Source organism: Megascapheus bottae, chromosome 4, assembly GCF_031878675.1.
Source record: "Megascapheus bottae isolate mThoBot1 chromosome 4, mThoBot2.hap1, whole genome shotgun sequence".
Lineage (NCBI taxonomy): Eukaryota > Metazoa > Chordata > Mammalia > Rodentia > Geomyidae > Megascapheus > Megascapheus bottae.
This window is the reverse complement of record NC_143512.1, coordinates 31,626,089-31,639,334: the sequence shown is the minus strand read 5'-3', so window position 1 is coordinate 31,639,334 and position 13,246 is coordinate 31,626,089. Positions and strand designations below refer to the sequence as shown.

General features: G+C 39.3%; 1 protein-coding gene across 1 annotated transcript; it reads right to left on the bottom strand.

Moving 5' to 3' along the window:
- Positions 1-4,093: 4,093 nt before the first annotated feature.
- Positions 4,094-12,661, bottom strand: Mblac2 (metallo-beta-lactamase domain containing 2). The gene is made up of 2 exons (XM_090331649.1): positions 12,194-12,661; positions 4,094-7,292 (listed from the first exon to the last, which is right to left on the bottom strand). The coding sequence occupies exons 1-2, from the start codon at positions 12,648-12,650 to the stop codon at positions 6,907-6,909; spliced, it is 843 nt and encodes a 280-aa protein (XP_090187775.1). The 5' UTR covers positions 12,651-12,661; the 3' UTR covers positions 4,094-6,906.
- Positions 12,662-13,246: the final 585 nt, after the last annotated feature.

Genomic DNA, 13,246 nt, shown 5'->3' with positions numbered 1-13,246 from the left:
AAAGCAAGCTTAGAGAAACAAACAGTGAATGTTTTCTCTCATATGTAGAAACTAGATCTAAAGTACACCAGGACATGATAAATTATACAGGATTCTAAACACACACAGTGAGATCAAAAGGGGGTATTCTTAGGAGAGAAACACAAAGGTGCAGTGCCTATGTACCTCTTTATAGCTATGTAAAATTATATATATATATATATATATAACAATGAAGTCCAAGATATTGAAACAAAAGGGCTTGTTGTTGTTTCTGTTTTCTTTTCTTTCTGCATGGTTTATTCGTGTGTAGATCTTTTTGAAGTATAAGGAGCACAGAATTCAAGGGGAAAAGGGTGGAAAAAGTACAATAGCTGAGCTCACTGGATACTGTGATGAAAATGAATTACACAGCCTACAGGAGAGAGGGACCAGGAGGTAGTGAGGGCAGGGATGACATTGTATGAAAGAAAATATACTCATTACCTGATTTACGTAACTGTAATCCCTCTGTATATCACATTTATAATAATATAGTAAATTAAACAATCTTACTTGATTTAAATAGTTATAATGACTTCTGCAACTTTTATATAAAGAAATGAATATTAGTGTCTGTCTATTCATATTCCTATCACCTAAATGAATCTGGATTGGTTTACAAATTGGAAGGGATTTTCTGACATAGAGTTGACACTTAATGGTATAGTCATGATTAACCTGGGATAGCCTTAGAAAGACTGGAAGTCACCACACAGCTGCAGAGGTCAGTAGGTGATGAGCTTCTTCATAGAGCTTTAAGCTCTGTAACTTTGTGAATAGAACATCCTCCCCAGGGTAGAGTAGTAGAATTTTATTCAGTATCAGGGAATGGACTTGCAGGCAGTTCTGGGGAAACTAAAAATTCAACTACATAGATACCTTGGGAAATAAATCAGTCTGGGCAATTTTAAACAGAATTACTTAAAAAATTTTATCAAGGTGATGTATAGAGGGGTTACAATTACATTCCTAAGATAATTCTTTAATCTCTTGCTTTACCCAACTGGGATGCAATTTGTTCTAAATTTTAACTAAACTAGTTCTATTTTTTAAAGCACCTTATTGAACATAATTTATTATATGTATAATTTTTTTTCAGTACTAGGACTGAATCTGAGGCCTTTACCCAGGCACTGTGCATGACAAGCAAGTTTTCTACCACTTGAGCTATTTCTTCAGTCTTTTTGGTTTTGCTTTTGAGATTGTCTTGCTACTATCTTTGCCTGGGTTGGATTTGAGCTAACAACCCTTCTCTTGAGCATCTCAAGTATCTGGGATTGTAGGTATGCAATTAGCATACCAGGCTAGCTTAGCTGTTTCTTGACTACAAAATATTTATCACTATTAACTATTTGAGAGTAACCAGTTGGATATGATAAGATAAAGTCATGTCATTCAAGAATAACAGACGAATACAATATCACTCTAACTTTTTAAGTCCAGCAATATTTGTATTCTAGTAGGTACTTGGACCCAGGGGCCTTTGGCTCTCTCATGAGGAGCTTTCTTGCTCACAGGTGGCACTCTACCACTTGAACCACAACCCCAATTTTGATCCATTTAGTCCCATCCTTTTAGGATGGGAATATGAAATTTATGTCATTATATCTTGGAGATGAATTGCTTTTGATTTTTTTTGCCAGTCCTGGGCCTTGAACTCAGGGCCTGGATACTGTACATGGGCCTTCTCAAGGCTAGAGCTCTACCACTTGAGCCACTTCTGGCTCAAGCCATTTCTGGCTTTTTTTCTATGTAGAGCATATGGCTAGCAAGAATGAAGCTCAGAGTTCAAACCTTGAAATTGCCAAATAAAACGAATCTTGTATTTTAATCTTTAACTTTGGGTGTGTGTGTGGGGGGGTCATAGTGATTGAACTCTGTCTGGGCACTGTCCCTGAGCTCTTCAGCTCAAGGTTACCACCCTATCCTTGAACCAAGCCACACTTCCTGTTTTCTAGAGGTTAACTGGGGATTAGTCTCAGGTCCTTTTGTGCCCGAGCTGGATTTGAACCATAATCCTCAGATCTCAGCCTCCTGAAAAGCTAGGATTAGAGGTGTGAGCCAACATGCCCGGCTGTTTAACATTTTTTATGGCATACTTTTTTTGTTTCCATAGAATTAAGATTTTCTCTATAATAAGGAAGAAATTGAGTTTTCTTCAATAATAACTAGAGTTCTGGGTCACAAATTTAAGTCATTAATCTACTTGGAATTTATACTTAATGATGGTATGAGCCTTTCCCCACATCAACAACTGTAGTATTTGAGTTGTCCATCTTTTACTCACTAATTTGAAATTAAGTAGGTACTTTCTCTTTCAGGTTTTTATCATTTTTCCATGATTATCATACGCTTTTCAAAAGCACAGTTCTTTTTTTATTGTAATTAATAAAAGGGTTACATGATATTTGCCAGATAGACGGTGCATTAATTCACTTACATTGATACCCTTTCACATGTTTGGTACCCATTACCCTCCACCCTCCCCCCCGGCTTGGTTTTCCCCCCTTCCCTATCAAATTTCAAATAACCAAATACAAATAAATTCAATATATCAGGTAACAAAGTGAGATACTGTAACAATATGAGATAACCAAGGGACAGCAAAGGAGATGACAGATAACATAGTACATTAAGGACAACAATCATTCGTTATATGGCTTTTGTTTCAATATCCTGGAGGTCCTTTCAATTAGCTTCATACTATGTGGCCTTATGTATCAAGGTTTTGCTCTATTGCAGATCTCTGCTAGTAGAGCCCAAGGTTTCTACTGATTATGACAAATGAGGGAAACCACTGAGCCTAATTTCCTTTGAGTCTGGCTTACTTCACTTACTATGATTTTATCTAAGACTTTCCATTTCCTATGAAATGGGTCGATGTCGTTTTTTCTGACAAATACCACAACTTGTTGATCCATTCATCAACTGAGGGACATCTAGGTTGGTTCCATATCTTTGCTATGGTGAATAAAGCTGCAATGAACATTGTTGTGCTAGTGGATTTAGTATGTCCTAGATTCTGGATGGTTGGGTAAATGCCAAGTAGTGGAATTGCTGGGTCATAGGGAAGCTCTATGTTTAGCCTTTTGAGGCACTGCCATACTGCTTTCCACAGTGGTTGAACCAGTTTGCACTACCACCAACAGTGTAGAATTGATCCCTCCTGGCCACATCCCCTCCAGCATCTGTTATTATTCGTTTTCCTGATCCTGGCCATTCTAACTGGAGTGAGGTGGAATCTTAGAGTTGTTTTGATTTGCATTTCTTTTATGACTAGAGATGTTGAGCATTTCTTCATGTGTCTATAGGCCATTTTTGTTTCTTCTTCAGAGAAGACTCTCTTTAAGTCTTTGGCCCATTTTTTTAAAGGGATGGTTGTTACTTTGGAGATTAGTTTTGGAGTGATTCAATTTTTTGAGTTGTTGACATATTTTAGTTATGAGGCCTTTGTCCGTTGTTTGGTTGGTGAAGATCTTCTCCCACTCTGTAAGCTTCCTAATTAATTTACAAGCTATGTCCTTTGCCATACAAAAGCTCCGCAGTTTAATGCAGTCCCACTTATCCAGCCTTTCTCTGATTTGTTGTGATTCTTGGTCCTTATTAAGAAAGTTTTGACCTGTGCCAAGGAGGCCTAGTGTATCTCCTATTCCTTCTTGTAAAGTTTTCAGTGTGTCAGCTTTTACCTCCAAGTCTTTGATCCATTTGGAGTTAATTCTAGTGCAGGGTGACAAAGAAGGATCCAACTTTAGTTTTCTGCAGGTAAAAGCACAGTTCTTATAGACTATATCCTTCTAAGAAATTTTGAATAGATTTAATGTTGTAAAAAATACAACTACAGGGCTGGGAGTTTGGCCTCTTGGTAGAGTACTTGCCTTAGCATGCATGAAGACCCTGGTTCAATTCCTGGGTACCACATACCTAAAAAACTCAGGAAGTAGTTCTGTGGCTCAAGTGGCAGACCAATAGCTTTGAGAAAGCCGGAGGACAGTGCTCAGGCCCTGAATTCAAGCCCTAGGATTGGCAAAAGAAATAAATTAAATTAAAAAAATAAAAAACTAGCAACTACAAATTGAAATGAATGTCCACTTTAATATTTATTACACAGATATTTACTTACACATATTTGACAGCCATAAGGGGAAAACTTGTGCATTGTAACATTCATATCACTATCCACATATGAAGAAGTAAACGTAATCATTTATCCAACGATATCAGAAGAACATACAAGATTTTGTTTAAGCTTCTCAATTAAAAGGAGACATCAAGTAAGAACAAGCATTAGACAACTGGTAACAACACAAGTTAGAAGTTATTTTTAAATATCCTACATTTTAATGACTTTAAATTATACTTCAATATTTATATTTTCAAAAATCAAAAATCACAAGGGTCACTGTCAGGGTGAAAATATGTGTTTTAAAGTTTTATTTATGATATGCATTAGCATTATTTGATTTCTTCTTGGCACATGTGGTATCTTAGAAAACAAAAATACATTTTGCCAATTTTGTGTATTGTGCAGCTATAAGAGAAAAAGCACAGTTTCGGGGCATATAGACCTGTGTTCAGTCACCAGGTTTGTCCCTAGGCTACGTTGTGTGAGGTAAGGTAATTACCTCTTGTTGCTAGAACCAGGTTTGAATTTTTTAAATGAATACTTAAAACATATAGCATGGGTTCTTAATGAATGCTATTCCTTCCCAAATTCTTTCCTATTTCATTCACATGGTAGCAATAACAAAATATCACAGTCTTATTATGTATTACAGTTGGGAAAATGTTAATTTACCAAATAATATCAATGTATCCTAGAAAATTACACTTTTAAAAACTTAAGGAGAAACCCTCAACAGGATAACTTTTTCCTAATCAAATTTAATGCTTACTATTACCCTAATTTTAAAATCATAAAATACGGATGAAATGGCCAATGGTTAAGGACTTTTGGTTTTCTTTTGTGCTACTGATATAAAAATAATGGCTATAGTTAAGGCTCATCAAGTCGTTATAGTTGCCCTGAACCAATCACACTATCAGCTGAAACAGCCCTACTGCCTTGAATGACCATCCCAGAACACTCTTGTGATACTCTATTCTTGAATCAATCATAGCTTCCTCTTTGATTCTATGTAAAGGTGCGCTTGGTGGCATCTGGCAGTTAGTTTGTGTCATGGAAGATTTCTAACATAAATACATCACAAATACATCTTTTTCAGATTAAATACATGGTGCTTGGAAGAAATGGGATTCCTGAAAATTGACTATATATTGTTACAAGAAAAAAAGACTACTCTATACAGCAATGCTGGCATCTCTGTTCTTGGATCTTTTTGTTTCCTACCCTGACCCCCTAACAAGTCATCCTTCCAAATATGACTCAAAACCCCTCCTCCAGGAAATTTTCCCTAACCAAACTTCACACACCTCCCCTAATGTCCCTTACACTCATGCATCATTTATATGAACTTCAACTTGCATATATTCACTGACTCATATATTGTGTGCCTTCTGTTCCCAGCTATGTTGTCTGTGACGTCCGCAGTGTTAAGAAGCACAATGCTGTGCATGTACGTTCTGGCTAGTCTTATGCATGCGGGATGGGTGTCTGCGTGCACATGCATGTGGTGAACGAATCTTTAAAAATCAACTAAAACTAGGGAATCTGCTGTCTATAAGGTAGGAAAAGTTACATACTGCTTTTCTAGGAGTAAGATCTGATTTCCAAATCTGCATCAGTTTGTTTTTAGATATGTAAATAATAAAAAGGTGGTAGAGAAAAAAACTGGTTTAGAGACCTTTATGAAATATTTCAAAAGGCTTTGTGATAAATTAACTAGAGCACCAAATCAAAGCAATTACTAAATAGTGCTTTTACCTTCCCTATGACTTTATGAATGTAGACCTGTTTTGTTCAAGACAAAGAATACTGAACAGGAATAGGTGTTGTGAATCAGGATAGAAAGGCAATTAACTCTAGGTCAATACATAATACACATTTTGCAATTTAAAAATCCCTTTGTGGTACCTATATATGTTATGTCAAGTAAAAGAATGGTTATATCAAGATATCATATCTCTACTTGTTTTAATACTGTAAAATATGACACAATACTGAAGTTTCAATAAGACAAATTTTGTTTATATTAGCTATTGGTATTAAAATAGCATATAATAAAAAATTATTCTCGATGTGTATATTTTCAGATTTGCCTGACAGTGTCCTTTTGAGAAATCTGACAATTAGTAGTTAAATGACATACATTTGAATTTCTCCTTCATGACTGAAAATATTACATAACAAACAACAATGTAAAATAGCTTTTTACTGAAGCACTTTGCAATTTATATTTAAAGCTTTTCATAAGGTAATTTACACAGCATAAATAAATGGTATAATTACATAAAGAATAAATTAAATAAAGACATAAAAATATAAGATCACAGGATGTTTTATCTGTCATTCTAAATTTAGTTTGTGTTTTGCATTTAGTTCTAATGTATTTTCAGGCCAAGGAAACTTAATATTTAAATGAAATTCTAAAAACTCTAACTTGGAGTAAAAACATAAATACCTCTTTTCTTAGAAGTGGGTGTGGAAAGTTCCTTGCTACATACTATATATTCACATGGAATCTTCTAGAGCAATTATAAGATGACAGCCTTGGCAAATGATCAGCTTATTTAAGTAGCTTCTCACTTAAAAGAAAGAAAACTCTCCTGTTTTGGATTTATTCACTTTCAATTTTCTCCTCTAATATACAATAGTTGTATAAAAGCACTTCTTGAAATGCTCACTATGACCATTTTTAACAGCACAAAATGAACCAGACACACACATATATATATAATTAACAAAAATAAATGGAGAACATATATATTTTAGGGTGAGGTCCTAGAATTTGTCACTCGAAGGGCTAAACTTGCAAGAGATCTCATGGCAAAAGTAGACACTTTGTGACATATCCCGGCTTTTGAAATATAGTTGGAAGCCAATCGAAAAAGCCTTTCAGCACCAAAGGTATTGAAGTGGCCAGGAAGCACCTTCTCCACCAAACCTCTGTCCACTAATTCTATCAGACGTTCACAGGTGCCAACATAGTCACTTATCCTGCTGTATGGGAGCCAGTCAATCAGGGATCCATCATACACGACATCTCCACTGAAGAGAATTTTTCGGTCTTTGTCATGCAAGCAAATACTACCCCTGGAGTGACCTGGCATGTGCAGGACAGTGAGCTGTCTGTCACCAAGGTTGATCACATCTCCTACAAATGGAAACATTTCACAGATAAATATGCTGTATTCATAATTTCAATCATTAAACAAAAGGACACTAGCTTCAAAGAAATAAGGAAGGATGACACTTATTCATTTTTACTGTTAATACTATTCTATCTTAATGATAATTAGAAAATTAAGTGGCCTATATTTATTCCTATTGTTTCCCAGACCATGTTTGCCAAGATGAATAATGCACAACTCTACTTTTGCAGGTTGTTATGTTTTTTTTAAAAGAATTAAGATGTTTCCTTTTCTGCAAGATAAGACAAATATCACAATGGATATTACAGATATAAAGAAAATACACAATTTTTCAAACTTATTTGACCATAAATCTTTTACTTCTCAGAACATCCAAACTACTACTATCCTGTTGGCATATTTTTTTTTTATTGTCGCTTTAGTGAATTACATTGTATTTTTACCCTTGTTGTATCACGCTGTGGGAATTAGGGCTTGAAGATTAGTTTATATGATAGAGCTCTGAATAATGCTATTGTTGCTCTGTAATAAACAATTTCTGACGCAGGAACCTCACCTTGTCTGTAAGAATCTACTGAGTTGTTGCAGGCTCACATGCTACCTTTATGTAGGGGAAAAATCTCAGAGATATCAGTTATTGAAACTGAGGAGGAAATGGAGCTCTGTGGGGCAAGATTGTTGTGCTTCACAGAACTTAAATACTAACTTGAAAAAAATGATTTGTTAAAACATTCTTATAGTTTATTTCTAGTACAAACACATCACAGAAAGAAAAATACAATAAATGCAGAAATATATATATAAATATAGTTGATAGAAGAATTCAATAATATAACAAACAGGAGGAAAAAAAGAGGAACAACAACAAAAGAGAATGCAATATAACATGAAATAGCAGTCCAGAAGCCAACTGTATAAATCATTACAAGAAATATAAACAGGGGAGGGCACAGGTGGCTCATGCCTGCAATCCTACCTACTTAGGTAGCTGAAAAATGAGAACTGAGGTTTAAAGCCAGCCTGAGCAGAAAAGTCCAACAGATTTCACTTCAATTAACCAACAAGAGTTAGATGGAATGTGTGGCTTAAGTGGTAGAGCATCTGGGCTTAGTGGGAAAATGTGAGAATGAAAGGCCCTGTGTTCAAGCCCTGGTACTGGAACAACCAAAGGGTGGGATAAACTCTCTCATCACACTAAGACATCATCAGACTGGATTAAAAAGCAAGATGTATGAAGTAACCAAGACAAGAACTTAGGTCAAGGACAAAATTAGATTGTAAAAGGTATAGCATATAAATATCAATATTAGAAAACTAGATGGGCTATTATTGTAAGACAAAATAAAATTATTTGCGTAAGAACTATTACGCAAAGAGATTTCAACTTTACTGTATTATCTCTGCTCCTATTATGTCAATATTTAAATCCCAAGCACCTTCTGCTTATTATTTTTATTTATTTATTTTATTGTCAAGAGTGCTGTATAGAGAAGTTACATTTTTAAGTTAGTAAGTACATAACTTCTTGAACACTGTTACTTCTTCCCATGTTTTTCTCCCACTTTCCCTCCCTTTACCCCCTCCCAAGTTGTAGAGTACATTTCTAACATACCGTCTAGTGGATATCGCTGTTACTCTGATTCTCTCTTTTTGGGTATCCAGAATGTGACAGCTTATCTATAATGGTATTGATGAAAGCCTCTACTCTCAAGTTGATCATCTCAAGATGACCTCATGTTAGAGGCTTCTGTCAGATTTTGCCAAGGGCTTGGTTGTCTGTTTGAATAGGGGAGTAGGAATTCTGCTTGAAGCACACATATGGGACTTGACAGTAGTGACCCAGCCAGGGATAACTTAGGAATGTCTTCACATGAGCATCTCAGTCTTTCCTTGAGGGTCAGGTTTTCCAGATAATATTTGTCTAATTTCCTTCCCAGGTGGTAGAAGTCTGGCAATCTTACGTCTAAGTATGTAATAGAAAATATATACCGATTATCCTGTTTTGATACTGAACCCATAGCACAATAGTGCCCATCTGTGCTCAATCAAGAAACCACTCTGTTTTACTTCTCTAGAGAGCAAGCTAACTAGATGGGGGAGGGACATTCACTTAAGGAGAAAAGTTTTGCATTTTTTAAGACCTTTTTAGGACTTTTAAATGCTTACAACCCATTCCACTGATTTTAGTATTCTCCTGGCTCCAACTGGTACTAGCTAATGCTCGTTCTTGGGCCTTTTAAGTCTTCTTCAATACAAACTGAGGAGTTAGCTGTTGATTGTACCTTGCTGGCTAGTACATAAGAGCTAATTCAAATCACTACATCTACTTTCTGGCATCTGAAATGGTTCCCTCAGTCAGTACATATTTATACTGAAAGCAAACAGATCACATATTCTTAGTAGTCTTAGGAGGGCTTTTAGAAGGGAGCCAGATTGGTGTTAGTTCAATTTACTACCAATTTAATCTTTCTGGAAAATGTACATTTTGTTTTTAACTTTCTCAAGTGTCCTAAGTCCATCTGAAGCCAGTCCTCTGAGACAACAGATCCTTGAGGGCTCTGATCAAATTGTTTAAAGATGGATAAAGGAGGTATCAATATCAGAAGTGGAAACACTTGAATCTTGTGAAAGATAGGCAACGAGGTGGACTCACTTCTAATAGGCCTGGGATATAACTAAGGTCCATTTGTCTCTTCTTACAGGAGAATACTATCTCACTGTTAATAAGACAAGTTTTTTAATCCATCAAAGATGAGCATTTACATTGATGAATCATTTATCATATATTGCATGATATGCTTACTCTTCTTGGCCAATCAGCTTTTGAGTGGGAGAGCCACTACACAGATTTTTGCCTTTTCATGACAGGAAATCATCAACTTACTAAATGAAATATAATAAATGATTTCAGCCTCCTGTGTTCTCCAACCAAAGCAATGAAGACATTAGGCTGTTTGGATGTGCTGTATATGTGCAGGTGCAGTGTATATACATTTTTAATATAAACATTTTATGTATTCTTGTAGGCATCTGGATTATATCTATCTTACCAGTGAGTTGGCATCATTTGGAACAGACAGGAAATTAATATTCCTGAGAAGTGAGGAAATCAGATACTACTTGAGAAGCTAAGACATCCACCTTCTAATGAGGGACAACTTTTAATAACACAGTATTATCACCTTGTAGGTGCTTGGTAAATATTGAGATTTCTTTTCTCACCTTCAAAGTTGTAAAGACTACACATGTATCTGGTAAGCCCTTTCCAAATCCGCCAAATGCTAGGATTCTAAATCATCAACTGTGACTTAGAAAATGTGGATTTTAGGCCTAGTTCCCTCCTAAATGATCTGTGACCTCAGACATGAGATTATCTCTACATCTATAAATTAGTAATCCTTACCATACTTTCACCCCCCCATTACTGTCATAGACTCAAACATAGATGGAAAAAAATTATCTCGCAAACAATTGAAATATATTTATCCTAACTATAAACCTCTCTTTGGCCTAAGTACTACAATTTAATGTGAATACTCATCAGCTGCTTGGTAATCTACAAGTCCGTGAAGCGTTTAGCTTTAGATTTTAAACTTTAATGATGATGCTACTTGGGTGGGAATGATCAAAATCTCATGTGTATGAGAAACTAAGTTTTGTAAAATATTTCATTATTTGCCATATTGTTTAGTCTCACAATATGCTTCATTGTACCCCAGCAACTGGATGCATCACATTACAGAAATATATTCCTATTCACTAAACAGTTAAACTGATCAAGATATGAAGAGCAGATTTTACATCGTCAAAATTATTTTAAAAAATATACTTCTCACCTCTGTTGAATGTATTACAGTTCTTTGTTGAGACTGCTTTATATAGTCCTAGATATATCTAAATCTCAGCCCGAAAGATTGGAATATCTTTCCGATTAATAAATGAGATTATTAACATGAATGAAATATATTTCTCAGGTAGAATTTATGTATGTTCTGCATGGTTTGACCTATCACTCCTTGATTCAAATCCTAGATTATATCATCATCTTGCTTAGTGGACTAATTAATTCAATTTAATCTGAATGGAGAGACAGAGGCCTGGGCTCTGATGGTTTTTATTCTGTAAATTTATCTCTGAACTGTTCCCTGCCTTTTAGCTGTTTGCAAAGCCAAGGAAGACTAAGCTTCATCTCTACCGGAAAGAGCCTTATTACACTCTCTCTCTCTCTCTCTGTTTAGCCTTTACCTACTATTTGTCATAATAAACCAGACATGTTCTGCCTTTATGTTCACTATGGCTTTACCTCATGCGAGGTAGTATTAAGAAATCGCCCTGAAAGATGCGGATGAATGAGTGATTGGAAGCACAGCATTGATGATTTTCTAAGCCCACAGGTGGGAATGGATCACAGTGAGTGGTGACTGAGCAGATGAAGTAGCAGTTCTCAAAAGCACAGAGAAAAAAAAATGCACTCTTGGCAAGGCGACACTTATGGGGGAAAAAAAAAATTAGAAAGCCAACCTGCTATCAGAGCATTTTGAAATGTCAGACTGGTGCTTGGGAGAAGAATGGAATAACCCTTCGTCAGAAGTCTCAGCAGTGTCACCCCTGTAACCAGACACAGGAGAACTGACGCGGGGCGGGGGGGGGGGGGGGTCCGGATGCCGGCTTTTCATTCGCCCTCGCCAAGCCGCACCAGAGCAGATCCCTGAGCAGGGATGGCTGCAGATGGCCTCGGTGCTGCTCAATGTGTGTCCTTCCTTTAACTCGGGGAAAGGTGAGGCACCACAAAATCGTATTTTGGCCGTGTGTCAGAACAACCGTGCAGCCGTGGGCCAGCGCCTTTCCCTTCCCGCTGACCCGCCGGGGTGGGGTGGGGTGGGGTCGGGGTGGGGGTCCTTACCGTCCTGCAGGACCAGGGTGGGCTGCACCGCCTGCACTCGGAACTGCCTGGCCCTCCAGCCCGGGCTGGGCGCCCGCACTACCTCGCTGTCCGAGAGCCAGGTCACCGTTTCGAAGTTGTCCCCTCGAGCCAGGGCCTCGGCCTCGGCGTGGTGCACGGCCACCTGATCGAACTGGTAGAGGCCGCCCGCGTGGTCGAAGTGCACGTGGGTGGCCACGGCTAGCAGCGGCCGGCGAGCCGCGTCTTCCTCCGGGGCCCCGCAGCCCCGCAGCAGGCCGGAGGAGTGCAGGTATTCCGGAAGGCTGCGCAACCCCAGGCCCGTGTCGATCACCACGTCCTGCTCCGAGCCCCGCACCAGCCAGATGTTGGCCCGGTTGCCGGACTCGTAGAAGCGTTCTTGGATCCAGAAGATGCCGTCGCCCAGCGATTTGTGGGCGTACCACTCGAGTGCTGACATGCTGGGGGGAGGGGGGGAGAGCAGGGGTGCGGCCGGCCGGCGGGACGCGCGGGCAGGGTGGGTGTGTGGGCCTGCGTGCTGCCCCACAGGCCGTCCGGACGCGCGGGGCGCTGCGGCGGTGCGGAGCCGTCAGCCCGCAGCCGGGGAGGAGGCGCGGGGCGCGGAGGGGCGGGGACGCGGGCTGCGAGGCGGGGGGAGGAAGGGGACGGGAGCGGGCGGAGGAGCGCGCGTCGCCGCCGCCGCCGCCCGGGCACTTGCCGCAGAAGGCAGTGGCCGCGCAGCTTGCCGCGGGACGCAGCCACCGTCGTCGCAGCACGGGAAGAGTTAACGCAGAGGGCACTGCAGCAATCTGGAGACGCCGGAAGCGGGCGACTCCGTGCCCTCCCCCGGGGCCGGACTGCGGAAAAAACACCCTTGTCTCGCTCCCGCGATGGCAGGGGAAGCGCAGCCTTCCCGTGAGCCGCGCCCGGCTTTCCCTCCCCGCAACTTCCTGCGGCGGACCGTGGAGCTCGATCGCGGCTGGCGCGTAAAGGGTGGAGATCGGGCGAGAGAACCAGAGTCAGTACGGCGCCTGCCAAGGACTAAAAGGCTCTGGG

Coding starts and splice junctions, on each gene's coding strand:
- Mblac2 (XM_090331649.1), bottom strand. CDS start 12,650: ATGTCAGCACTCGAGTGGTACGCCCACAAATCGCTGGGCGACGGCATC. Junction 7,293..12,193: donor CACCCTGGTCCTGCAGGACG/GTAAGGACCCCC, acceptor TTCCATTTGTAG/GAGATGTGATCAACCTTGGT.